Here is a 13078-nt window from a genome sequence, read left to right on the forward strand (position 1 = left end):
AAAAGCAATGTGAAATGGGGGGTGCTACACAATCCACCCATGTGGTCTGTTGATCCATGACCCAAGTTATTTATACAAGTTTCATGTACTGGTAAAGTTATCTTTCCAGGTTTTAGTGCAGTCAATACCATTGCTACCCTTGCTAAAATAACTGTGGGTAGGATTTGTTTCCACAATGAACTGTCACTGGTGTTTATTCAGTCTTATAAATGTCCCAGGTAGGACAGACATGAAAGAAACACCATGAAATATCTTTAATCACCTTGAGATAGTTTTGAAGAATTTCTGGGAGAAAATTATTAGTTAATTATAGAATCCAGAGTAGTGTTAAAAGAATCAACCCTGAGGCAATGGTTTAAAATCCATCTCCCTGGGGCATAAAAGTGAATCAAAGCGTGAGCCACTGCAGAGTTAATGGTTGTTCAGCTCAGCCAAAGCAAACTGTAAGTCATTTTGCATGTGGTGGGATATAACAAACTAAAAGGAAAAGTAAGGTAGTAAATGCTAGTAATTACCACAAGCACAAGACTTGATGAATATGTTAGAATGCTGTCAGTATGCTCCACTCCCAATCAGCAATCTGGATAAGAAGGATTTGATTTAGGAAAAACGTCTCTAACACTTGCATATTGCCACCCTTAGCTTCATTGGGAAGCATGCGGAGGACAAGCTACTGCCATAGGTAAAACAGCATAGGATGGTGTTGACCAAGAGTTGCTTATTCTGTTAGGTTGGAACTGAAGCTTTTTCCTGCAGAGTTTTGACAGAATAAGAATGTTGAAAAAAATACATAAAACTCAGGCCGTGGGCAGAATTCAGCTATCCTGCTGAAATTCACACTGAGAGAAGAGCGACAAGTTTTGTCTCTTGATTTCTCAGAAATTTCAGCATGTCTCACCTGGTGTCTTCAACAAAAATTGCAAGCCGCAAACTCTTCTTTTATTCTTAATTGACTGTCCTGACTAAAAGAAATTTCCAACTGTTTCTCATTTCAGGTCATAAGTTCCCTAGTCCAACATGCCTTCTTAGTTAGCTTATTTTACTTCCCAAAGTCTGCCTTTCTAACCTCAAACACAGTATGTTCTTTAGTTAGCACTTTTCCTGGTATCACTAGTGATAGCATGTGTCCTGAAGTACTTGTCAGTTTTTCAAGGAAAGTCTAGTCCCTTCATTTGCTTTGAACTGACTACAATTTAATCTGTAGCGCTGTAATGAATATGCCCATTTGAGCTTCCTGGTACATTTTGCGAACTGAACATGGCTACTATTTGCACAATGATCTATTTTGACCCTGCTTTCACATGACATAGAACTAAAAAGCTATTTTTTAGGATTTTCTGATGAGACAGTACTCTGTCTTTCTTTTTATAAGGGCCAACAGGCAATAATAGAACCAGAGCTATGTATTACTGAACATAGGACTGGGTATGGATGAGAGAGGGGTTTTTGTCAGATGAGGTTAACAGGAGACAATTTTTTTTGAGAAATGAAAATATTGACTAGTCACAATGCATTGGAAGTGATACCAGACCTAGGCCCTTTCCACACGGGCCAATAACAGCGCCCTAGGGACGGCAAAAACACTTGCGATCCCTAGGGGGGAGCTGCTTTACATCAGGGGGGGGCACAGCTGCGCATCGCTTGGCCGCATTCTCAGCCTCGCTCCTTGGCCCAGCGGCCCTTGAAGCTGTTTCCCGAAACGCCTCGCCTCCCCGAAGCCCGAGGTTTTTGGGAAACAGCGGCTTCCAACTGCTGCCGTGTGAATGGCAGTGGCTGAAAGGCGCCATTCCCCCTCCCTTTCCCAAACGCCTTACCGTGTCCTCCGGCCTCCAGCACGTCGCACAGGCCAGGGGACATGCCCCCCCTGCCCTGCGACTTCTGAGCTGTTGTGCAGGGTGGGGGGCGTGTCCCCTGGCCTGTGTGGTGCACCAGAGGCCAGAGGACACGGTAAGGCATTTGGGGGATGACACAGCCTGCTCAGAGGCTGCACCATCTTCCCCCGCAACCAGGACCATTCGTGCTAACGGTCCCGGGGGGTTGGGTCGGCGTCATGTACGCCGACCCAATCCCCAGTGTGGCTGTGTGGAAACAGCCCTAAAGTCCTCCAGTGCTGCGTAAGCACAGTGTGGTAATTGTATTTTTACTTCTGAAATTATGCAGTCTAACTGCATTTGAGCACATTTATGACCCAGCTGGGCCATTGGACTCTGAAGATACTGTATATAAATTTTCTAAATAAATAATCAGTTTATCTCAAATATATATCTTTCCACCTTTTTAAAAGTTGTGTGTGTATATTATATTATTTGTGACATGACAGCTTCCACTTAAAGGTCTGGAACTATTTTTTAGAATATTTTGTCCTTACAACATCTCTGTGAGGTAGGTCAGGCTGAGACAAAGTCACTGCCCCAAGGTTAGCTGAAATCCAGAGGTCCACAATCTTTCAAAACCTATGACAACCTTTTAAATTTTAAAGGGGGAGGCTGAGCACTATCTCAAAATGGCTGCTGCAGGAGGCAGAGCCACCCCCAAAATGGTTGTCATGGGAGGTGGAGCCACATTCAATACCACACTCTCACTAAAGAATCACAGAATGGGAATAAAAAGAAAGGCAGAAAAGCCAGAAGAAGGGAGAGACAAAGAGATTAGAGAATAAACAGAAATGAAGGAAAGCTTGAGAGAAAGGGAGGAAGAGATGGAAGAATAAAAAGAACGAAAACCTGAAGGGAACCAAACATAAATGAAAGCCTGATGCTTATCAGTTTTCCTGATCCTCCAGTTGCTGCTGCTATTTCAGCTACTAGCTGTGCCTTACAGTGGCCCCACACATTTTCTGAACAGCTCAGCCAGTGCCAGATGAGTACAAAAACATGTAGATCAGTCCTGCATTCAGGATCTGTCCCCCACTAGTACTTGAGAAGCACTGGTGGAGAAAGCGCTTTTCATATTCCTCATGAAGGGCTGATGTATATGTGGTCATGTGCAGGATCTATCCCAGGCTGCTCATTTCAAGCCTTGGGTATAGCTACAAAAAATGGGTAAACACTGTAATTGGTCCCCCCCGCCCCAACAAGACTATGTCTAGAAACTGCTGACAGTGATCCTCAGTCTTTGCTCCCAAATCTCACCATGGGGTCTGATAGTAATCCAGTGCAGCCTGTTGCTTAATGTAAATGTACCATTTGTTCTCTAAGCAGGCTAGCATTGCATTCTAAATTAGCTGCTTGATATATAACATTTTTGTTTGATCTTTGGGAGGCAATATAGGGGGAAAGCCATATAACGCTACTTTCTCTGAATAGTTTAAGGTTTTAGATGCTTAGAAGCTACAGTTTTTAACTGGCTATAGCTTAAAGACATTTTAAAGAAAAGATCTCATGTCATGCTGTGTTGACTGGCTGGAATGGCCCAGATGTGCTGTGACCAAAATTATGTTGGTGATTCCAAGCGTGATATTATTGCTAGGGTAAGGATTCTCATAAATATTAATTGGAAATCAATAACAGTGGGAGACCTGTGCACATCAGTCTGCATGAAAAGGAAGTTTTCATTAAACATGCAACTTGTTACATATAAATCAATTGAAGAAAACTGAAGGTACTCTGATGTTTCACTTGTCCTACTAGAGGCCTACTCCTAAAACAAGCATGTCGTACATAAGCCACTGACATAATTTTATAACACAATTATGAATGACTGCAGGTTCCCTCTTTCAGTAATAACTCTGAAAATTTAAAGTTTTCTGTTTAAACCATTGCGTGAATCATAAACGGTCCCAGACAGAGGTTCTCAAGAAACTGCAAGAATGATTTACTTTGTCTGAAGAAAAATTAATGTCAACAGTGAAGGACAGTGAAAGGTCTCCTGGTTCTATCACTGCTGTACTAATTTAACTAAGGATCCTTGAGGCCCTTTATTGAAATTTTATTCCTGCATAAGAGTTTGGAGATTTGAGTCCATTTTTTCTGATGCCATGGGTGTACTATCACCATGCAGTGGTGTGTTTTGGTGGTCAAGATGCCACTAAATGTTAAAAGTTTGGAATGAAGTATAATATAAAATTCAAATATAATCAGGAAAAATAAAGAGACCATTCACAACATAAACTAAGCTAGTTAACACATGTAATCATATGTTTCATTAAGGGAGCAATAGTGAGACAAAAACATTCAACCCAAAAGCAGTACAGTTTGAAACCAAGGTGTTACTATTTAATTATTTATTTTGCCATCCAACCTATGGCAACCCTATGGCAACTTCCTGGGGTTTTCAAGGGAAGAGATGTTCAGAGGTGGTTTGCCATTGTCTGACTCCACATTTGGATCCTGCAATTCCTTTGGAGGTGTCCCATCCAAATACCAGCTAGGGCTGATCCTGCTTAGCTTCTGAGATCTGACAAGATCAAGCGAACCTGGGTCTATCAAGGGCAAGACAAGGTGTTAGCTTGTTTAGCATAATTAGGAAATTGTCTCTGTTTTTCCATGATTATTTTCTTTATTTTGTTTTATTTAAAACACCTCAAGCCACCTTTGCACAGTATTTGCTGTTCCCAAATGTTTAATTTGATTTTAATTTCCCATCATCTGCATTTTACTTTGTACTTCCTGCATGCCATGAGTCTTTGACTTTGCTATATTTGCTTGTTTCAAAATGACTACGAATTGCTTCCATAATACGGATCATTTTCATTTCAATTTTAATTTATACCCTGCCCTATTCCCAAGGGCTCAGGGCAGCTAACAACATAATAAAACAATCAACATTATAATAGAATAAACAATAATAGCAATAATAAATAGATTAAGAACTAGAGTTAAGAATCAAAATATTCAGGCAACTTAAACAACAGCAACAGCAGCACTAGAACAATACATCACTATAGAATCCCGATTATAGCAATATATAAACAAATATATAAACAATAATACAAAAACAATAACAATGTATTAGCACGTGAACAATTAATATTTAAACAGTCAATACCCTTACAATAAATCAATATATTTAATACAGTATGTTCAACAATATATTGACACATTAACACTACTCTGATAGTACTAAAACTACTACACAGTAGCTGGATGGATGGCTCTCCTGTTGGGTGCCCATAGCATTTGCATCTCCCAATCAAATGTCACTGAAGTTGGCTGTATTCAGCTTTTTTTCGACTTTTTCCTCTGTATGCTTAATTCTGTTTTAAATTACACTTTCTATCAGTTCACTTTGAACAGATGTTAGGTTAACTGACCTGCCATTTTCTGGCTCCCCTCTGTCCTGATCCTGGCAATTGCTTTGGCTCCTGTCCAATCCTCTGTTAAGAAGGTAGATGTTAATGAAAATGTGTGTGAGTGTGTATGCACATGTATCCCACACAAACATACTACAGTAATATCATTCTGGACTTGTTGAAAATATTGAGGGCATTATACATACAATAAAATAATCTGATCAGCCAAGCTGTTGCTCTGAGGATGAAGTGAATAGTGCCAAGTTAAAATTAATGAGCAAGCATTTTCATTTACAATGTCATGCTTACCTTATGCTAGACTGTGACCATAATAAAGATTGACGTTGTTGCCCTAAGAATAGCTACACTCTTCAGTGCTTAGAATGGCAATGTTAATAATGGAAATCTCAAGTTTCACAATGGAATGGATCCCTGTATGTTTCCACAGTGCCCATTAACACCTTTCTCTCAGCATTAGATGAACGAATGTAGGGGCACTATTTGGATTGGAGGATTCTATGTGCCTCTCACAGTCAGGTTCAGTGACTGTGGTCTATGCACATCGACTCTTTATGCTCAGACTCTTTAAGCCCATGTTTTCTGACTACCTTCAGATAGTTAATTTCAAAAAGTAATTGTTTGATTGTTATGCATAACTGCACCTAGAAAATACAACAAATGATGCCTGAATAGTTGGAATACATAATGATATTCATTCCATCTGAATTAAAATATGTATTGAAATAATTATCTAAATAACAATGAACATTGGATTAATTTGAAGTTCATGGGGTAATAAGAGAAAGAAATGAACCGAACTGAAATCTGTGAGATGTGGTGTATAGTCCAATTGAAGCTGCTTATCCCTTCTGGTTAGGCACAGCTATTTTATTTTATAACAGCATAAATAAAATCTCTCAATAACCAAGATGCTGTGCCATTTTCCGCTTCCCCTTGCCAACTTCTCATAGCAAAATATGCCCCAGTTAAACTTAACATAAAGTTTTGAAATACGTTATTGTATGCAAACTGAAATATATTTGTAAAAAACTTTCAGATGTTTCCAGTATTAAGCTGCTGATAGGAAATCTAACTTTTATCAGCAAATTGAAATTGGAAGCAATTGTGACCTGGGCCTGTTTTACTCAGATGTTCTTCACTTGATTGCAACATTCAGTCTTAAGTTGTATGCAGAAATAAGCAAGCATATTTCTAGCTTCACATAAAGTGCTTCCACATCCTCTTTTGTTGTCTTAAAATTGGCATTCTTTAGTGGAGCTATTTTGTATATTGCTGCCAATCTTCCAGAGTGTATATATCTAATATATTCTGGTGGTATTCATGAATGTGGGCTTGACCTGGATAGCCTGATCTTGACATATCTCAGAAGCTCTGACAAGTATTTGGATGGGAAACTTCCAAGGAATACCAGGGTCATGACAGGCAATGACAGACTATCTCTGAATGTCTCTTGCCTTGAAAATCCCACCAGGAATCACCATAAGTCAGATGTGACTTGACAGGGGAAAAAAGCATGCATGTGACAGTCTGGTTCCAGATAAATATACTTATGTATAACTTGATGCTATATCAGGTCATCCTGGATTAGCATAACCTGAAACTGCCTGCTTCCACATGAACATTTGAAATCTTCATCAAATGCCTTGTCCCCACCTTCTGAAATGGTGGCTGTGAAGGATGGCACCTTTCTGTTGTGATGCTTCATATGTGAGAAGAAGGCTGTGAATTACCACAGGCTGAAGTTACTGAGCGGGGTGGGCAAGGTGGAGTTTCCCTGTTCTGACCTCAACGAGGGCAGAAGCAGGTGGTTGACCATGTTGGGCCAGGGCAAGTGCCAGTGCACCAGCAGCCACTGGCCACATCAGGAAAGGGGAGGGCAGCCCGAGACTTTAAAGGGCCAAGCCATCCTTTGTGCTGGCCATGTGCTTGGGCCGGCTAGTGATTTGCTTGCCCACCTCACCCTTACTTTGTTTGGCTTTGTTAATGCCTGCTAGATTGTTATAGCCATCGGCGGTTTGGTGCATGGGTATTGATCTGGAAGGGCCAGGGAAAGGGAGCTAGTGAGCTAACCCTTCCCCTCGGGAATGGCTGACAGTGGCAAGGGACTACCGCCCTGCTAACAGGGCGTCTGAGGAGCACCTCTTACCAGGAGCGTCCACCCGGCAGAGCTCCACAGTGGAGCGAAGTTCCAGTACCAAGCATCCACCCAAGGGAGCTTCGCTGTGATGCTTATATGATCAGATGCTGCATGCTGCATCCTCACACTTCTATGTGATTAACAAAGAATGGCTATGGCCAATTGATTTACCCCTGCCAAAATGTATGGTATAATTATTGGGCAGGGACTTCGCCCCATATGAGTTCCACCCTCGGACGGCAAATGTCCTTTGTGATCTGTGTTATTTTTCATGCCAGGCTAAAACACCAATTTTCTCAAGCTCTGGAAAATAAGTTTGTTTTATAATTCTTCTGTTGTTTTACACGAATTTTGATGCTCACATTTTTCAATAATTCTACTTCGCTTTCTTTGCTTATCATGCTTTTGCAGATTGTTTTATTATGAGGTGGGTTTTTTAAAAAACAGGACAAAATTTTCTTGAAAAGTGTGGTAGATACATGCATTAAATATAATCAGTATTATGACCTTTTTTGTCTTTTGTTTCTTCTAGGTTTGGATTTATTCTTCATAAAGATGAACCAGTACTCCAGAAAATTGACCTTGAAACTATGTCATACATCAAGACAATTAGTTTAAAGGATTACAGTTGTGTTCCACGATCTGTGGCTTACACACACCTTGGAGGATATTATTTTATCAACTGTAAGCCTGATACTACTGGGGCTGTTCTACCACAGTTAATAGTGGACAGTGTTACCGATTCCATTATTGGATATAATGGTGATGTAACAGGAACTCCTTATATCTCTCCAGATGGTCACTATCTAGTCAGCATTGATGATGTAAAAGGTCTCATGAGAGTCCAAATCATTACAATCAGAGGAGAAATACAGGATGCCTTTGACATTCATACCAACTTGCACATATCTGATGTGGCTTTTCAACCATCATTTACCGAAGCCCATCAATATAATGTCTTTGGTAGCTCTAGCACACAAACTGATGTGCTGTTTGTAGAATTGTCCTCTGGCAAGGTGAAAATGGTGAAGAGTCTTAAGGAGCCTCTTAAGTCAGAAGAATGGCCTTGGAGCAGTAAGAACCGGTTAATTGAGGGCAGTGGGCTCTTTGGACAGTACCTGATGACACCTTCCAAGGAATCACTGTTTATTCTCGATGGACGATTGAACAAGCTGAATTGTGAAATTACTGAAGTTAAAAGAGGAAACACAGTTATTTGGGTTGGAGAAGCATAAAGAACCACATTAGATGACATCTGAGTGAATAGTTTTACAGTACATTGCACTTAACTTCATCCTCTAAATAGTCACTTTTTTATTGTTAGACCCTTCTGTACAAGTGATGTGGTTGACTGAGATACAATTTTGGTGATATAAAAGAAGCTGAAATTGTGATTAAACATTCAGTTTCCTAACTCTGATCTCCTGCGGACAGATTGGCTAGTTGGTGGAAAGATTAAATTGATAAGTCCCCTCAATCAATGAGCCACAACACGTTCAAATGATGCAACATTTTATAATGAAAGTCTTTTTTAAAGTAAATAATATTGACTCAGTCAGATTCATCAGATTGTTAGGTTATTATGTATAACCTCAGATTTCTTAAACTGAAATATTCTGTCCTACCTTGACCTGTCCAGTCCACTATTTAATCTTTTTGTGCCTTGAAGAGAAATCTCTCACAAGGAAGAGAAGCCTAGGAAATGTGTAATTTTGTCCCCCTTCTGACTGTAGGCTTTCATTTTCCCTGAAAAGAAGCTTTTGATATCTCAACATTTTTTTAAAATTATTTCCATCCAGTTGTAAAATGTTTTTAAGAAAAAGGGAAACATCTGTTTGAAACATCTACTGTTTTCTTGTTTTAATCACAATTTGAGACTTTAATTGCACGTTTCAGTTGAAGGTCTGTTAGCTGCTCGTTGCGGTTTGATCCTTTTTTCATAGCAGAGCTAGACAACTTTGAACCCACCAGTTAAAAAGGCTGCTCTTCAAAGGAGAAACATCATATGCATAAGCTTAGGAACAAACACAATTTGTCCAATCTGTACCAACAAACTTCATTTAGACTGGCAAGAAAACTGTTATTTTTAAAACAAACAATTTCATACTATATATGAGTTATTAAGGAATCTGTATAACAATGGCACTAAAAAGATGGATGTTTGGGCCATGCTCCTATGTCCCTTAATAAAAATAGGTTCTATTGAGATCAATGGGACTGACTTTAAAGTTAATATGTTTTGGGTCAGATTAACAGACACCCTATTTTAATAGATGCCTCTATATGTACACTGTATCTCAAAAATCTGCTTTTCTCAGTACTTTTGATAAGCCAATTTTTCTATCCCACTCTGCTGATTAGATTATCACAAGGACTTTCTATATTCTTTCTTTTAACAATTTATTGCTGTGGGTTTGGGCATTGCTTATATCAGGTAGATAAAGATTCTAAAATTTAGAATCACTGTAGCCAATAGAACAAAAAAATATATGTCTGCACTCCAGTGCAACTTTTCTTCAAATTTCCAGTAACAATATCAGTGGTTTGGCTTATTGTTTTTATTTGTGTCTCTTTAATTAAAAACCCCGGCATTTAAACTGACCTCTGTTTATTCAGTGCAATCAGAAATGTTAATCTAATTTTAATCCAATATGTAAAGCTGCTTAGAAATTTGAAATTTTCTAGCATTGTATTTTCTTGTGTGTAATTAGCATCCTGCGCTGTGATACCGTAGAACGCTCTTTAGCTTAAGCGAACTGGCAGATAGATTGAAGTCAGCAAACTAATTGACTTGCATTTCTAGCAACTGAATCTTTTTAACAATTTTCCCCATTGTGAGCAGAGAACCATGTAAAATGTCTGTCAATGATTTACAGTAGTCCATCTCCTTGACACTTTTCTCCCTATCCTACACCATGTGGATGTTCTATATGTAGAAAATGCTTGACAAAAGGAGAATAAACCCCTTACATTTTAAAAGCTGTTGCCTACAGTTGATATGCCAATGCAGATAATGTTTTTATTATGAAATATGGAGGAGAAGATTTTAATGAAAGTCTGAAAGCAGAAAAAGGTTGACTTTTCATCAAAGACTCTATTATGGATAACATATCCGCCCACTTCCCCATTGGCAAGAAAAGTGTTTGCCACTTGGGAATGGCAGTCTTCACAACATGCTGGCTTGGGGATTTTGGTGTTTAGAATTCTGTAGAACTGTAGCAGCAGAGCACATATTTTAACTCCAGTACATTAGCAGACAAAACTTTATTTGTAACTAGCAGGCCTGGCCACGCGTTGCTGTGGCTGAGTCTGGTGAAGTGGAAAAGAAAGAAAAGGGGAAGCGAACGGTTTGAACATGTGTCATTGCACAATGATTGCAAGGGAGGGGAGGGGCAAGGGGCTCCTCGCTCCCCTTCCTCTCTCCTGTTCCCTTGCATGACAACCCGGCCTGTCCCTCCCTAACATTCCCCTTCCTCTGCTAGGCTGGGTAGCCCATGTGCAGGTGGCTGATCCTGTCCCTTTCACTCCCTTCCCTTGCAGGTGAATTATCTAGCATAAAACACACTGGGAGGCATGAGCTACGTTGCTTTCAAATTTCAGAGCATTTGGTCCAGCAAACCCCTGGACCCTCCCTCACCTTCACCTTCCTCCGCTAGGGTGGGTGGGCCATGTGCAGATGGCCCGCCCCATCCCTTTCACTCCATAAGGCAGTAGTTTTCAAGGAAGGCATGGATGGTTCCCTTGTATCAGAGTGTGTTGCTTTTACGGCCAGCAGATGGTGCTGTTGCGGAACAGAACTGTGGTTCCAACTGTCACAGGTGTGGCATGTACACAATAATTGGCACAGTTGTGACATGTACACAACAGGAGGTGTGGAAACAGTACAGAAACCTGACTGCACGCAAATGCGACGTTGTGTGAAAATTTCAAAGCAATCGATGTAGTAGTCTGGGAGATCACCTGTCAGCAGAAAAACGCACTGATAGATTTTTATATAGAGAGATGGTACTCACTGGTACTGAGTACTACCACCTAAACTGAGGCTCTCCCAAGCCCTGATGTTCATTCTCCCTCTTGCTCCACTCAACTAGTGATAGAGATCCCTAGATCCACTCTCACCACTGGTTTGAACTCACTGCCTTAGACAAGCCACAGATTCTCAGACTGCTGTTTACATCCTGGGAATATTATTTCTCCTGCTCTAGTGAAGATGGTGGTTGTTTTGTCAGATGGAACCAAAATTAGTTAGATGGTCTTTGCAGAAGAAATCCTCATGCAATATGAGTGCTTATTTTGGGACAAAGTGCCAGTACTCATATATAAGCTTCAATTGATTTCCACCAGTTCCCCACTCTCTTGGCAGATCCCCACTAGGCTTTTCCCTGAAGGTTCATTAACCTGCTGCAAAAACATTTTGGAAGGCTCAGTAGGCTGCATCAGTAGAAAGGTTTGCTGCTGACTCCTCTCAAGAGAAGGGTGCTTAATTTTTCTTAATGGTATGGTTGGATATAAGCCTTTATCTGGTAATCCTTACAACACTCATTTAAAGTAGATTAGTACATTCTACTTCCTTTGCTTTAGAGCAGTAAAGAACATACTACACGACTGGTACTTCACAATGTCTGATCTAGGAAAAAAAGCAGGATTTGACAAAGCTACATGTCAAATTTTGCTCTTTAGTTGATAGTGGCCGGGATCCAAGGACCTAAGTAATGGGCAGGATCTTGTTTCTCCCCACGAAACAGCAGTCCCCTGTGCCATAACAAACACTTCTTTTGAAAGTCCTCTTGGTGGTTAAGCCATGTGCTATACATGGCTACTGGTAGAATAAGATGTCCTCTTCGGTTCAAGGCCCTCATTATGCTTTTATCAGAATCATGGGCTCCTTCCGCACATGCAAAATAATGCATTTTCAAACCACTTTCACAACTGTTTGCAAGTGGATTTTGCCATTCCGCACAGCTTCAAAGAGCACTGAAAGCAGTTTGAAAGTGCATTATTCTGCATGTGCGGAATGAGCCATGGTTAATGTTAGATTCCAAATGCAATCATTATAATATTCTCTTGCTTGTGAACTTCTTATATAAATGGCAATTTTAAAAAGGAATAAAGAAAATGCAAAGTGGGGTTCTGTGTAGTACTTAGGGAAGGGAAATTTAAATGAGGAAAGAAGAATTTGAAAATCCATTCCCATTCTCCAGTCTCTCCAGAATTACACAAGCTCTTAGGGACCTGAGCAATCTAACTTCTCTCCCCATTTTTTTTCTTTAAACAGACACTAAACTGCTTTCATTGTTCCATCACTAGAGTATATTTACTGCTTATCAGACTGTGTTTTGAGAACCCTTTTATTTAGTTAATTTAAAGTATCATATTTTTCTGCTATGTAGGGAGTCTTCAAGTATGATGACTGTATGTTATCTGCGAGTAACCCAGGATTGAGCCTTTCATAATTTGTACAGGAGGCAGACACAGTGATACATTTGACTTTCTTGCTAGCAGATTCAGGTGTCTTCTTATTTCATTAACCTTTAGTCTATGTTGGTTCAATAATTCTTTGCATTATTCTGTGATCCAAATGTATTTTCCAACTGTCAACAATCCAACAGCAGTTTCAGTCATTCATTACCTGTCAAATCAAAATTCAATGTTGAAACTCCCCATAGCATTTCATTATGGTTTGGATAAGC

General features: G+C 39.9%; 1 protein-coding gene across 4 annotated transcripts in view; it reads left to right on the plus strand.

Annotated features, from left to right (window-relative positions):
- Window positions 1–10367, plus strand: part of FSTL5 (follistatin like 5) — a 438212-nt gene extending 427845 nt beyond the window's left edge. For all 4 annotated transcript variants that reach the window (XM_048509210.1, XM_048509212.1, XM_048509211.1 and 1 more), the window contains one exon: window positions 7921–10367. In XM_048509210.1, coding sequence (XP_048365167.1) covers window positions 7921–8623 — 703 coding nt within the window. In that variant the 3' untranslated portion in view covers window positions 8624–10367. The remainder of the gene's footprint in view (window positions 1–7920) is intronic.
- The last annotated feature ends 2711 nt before the right edge of the window (window positions 10368–13078 follow it).

Source organism: Sphaerodactylus townsendi, linkage group LG10, assembly GCF_021028975.2.
Source record: "Sphaerodactylus townsendi isolate TG3544 linkage group LG10, MPM_Stown_v2.3, whole genome shotgun sequence".
In the NCBI taxonomy this organism is placed as follows: domain Eukaryota; kingdom Metazoa; phylum Chordata; class Lepidosauria; order Squamata; family Sphaerodactylidae; genus Sphaerodactylus; species Sphaerodactylus townsendi.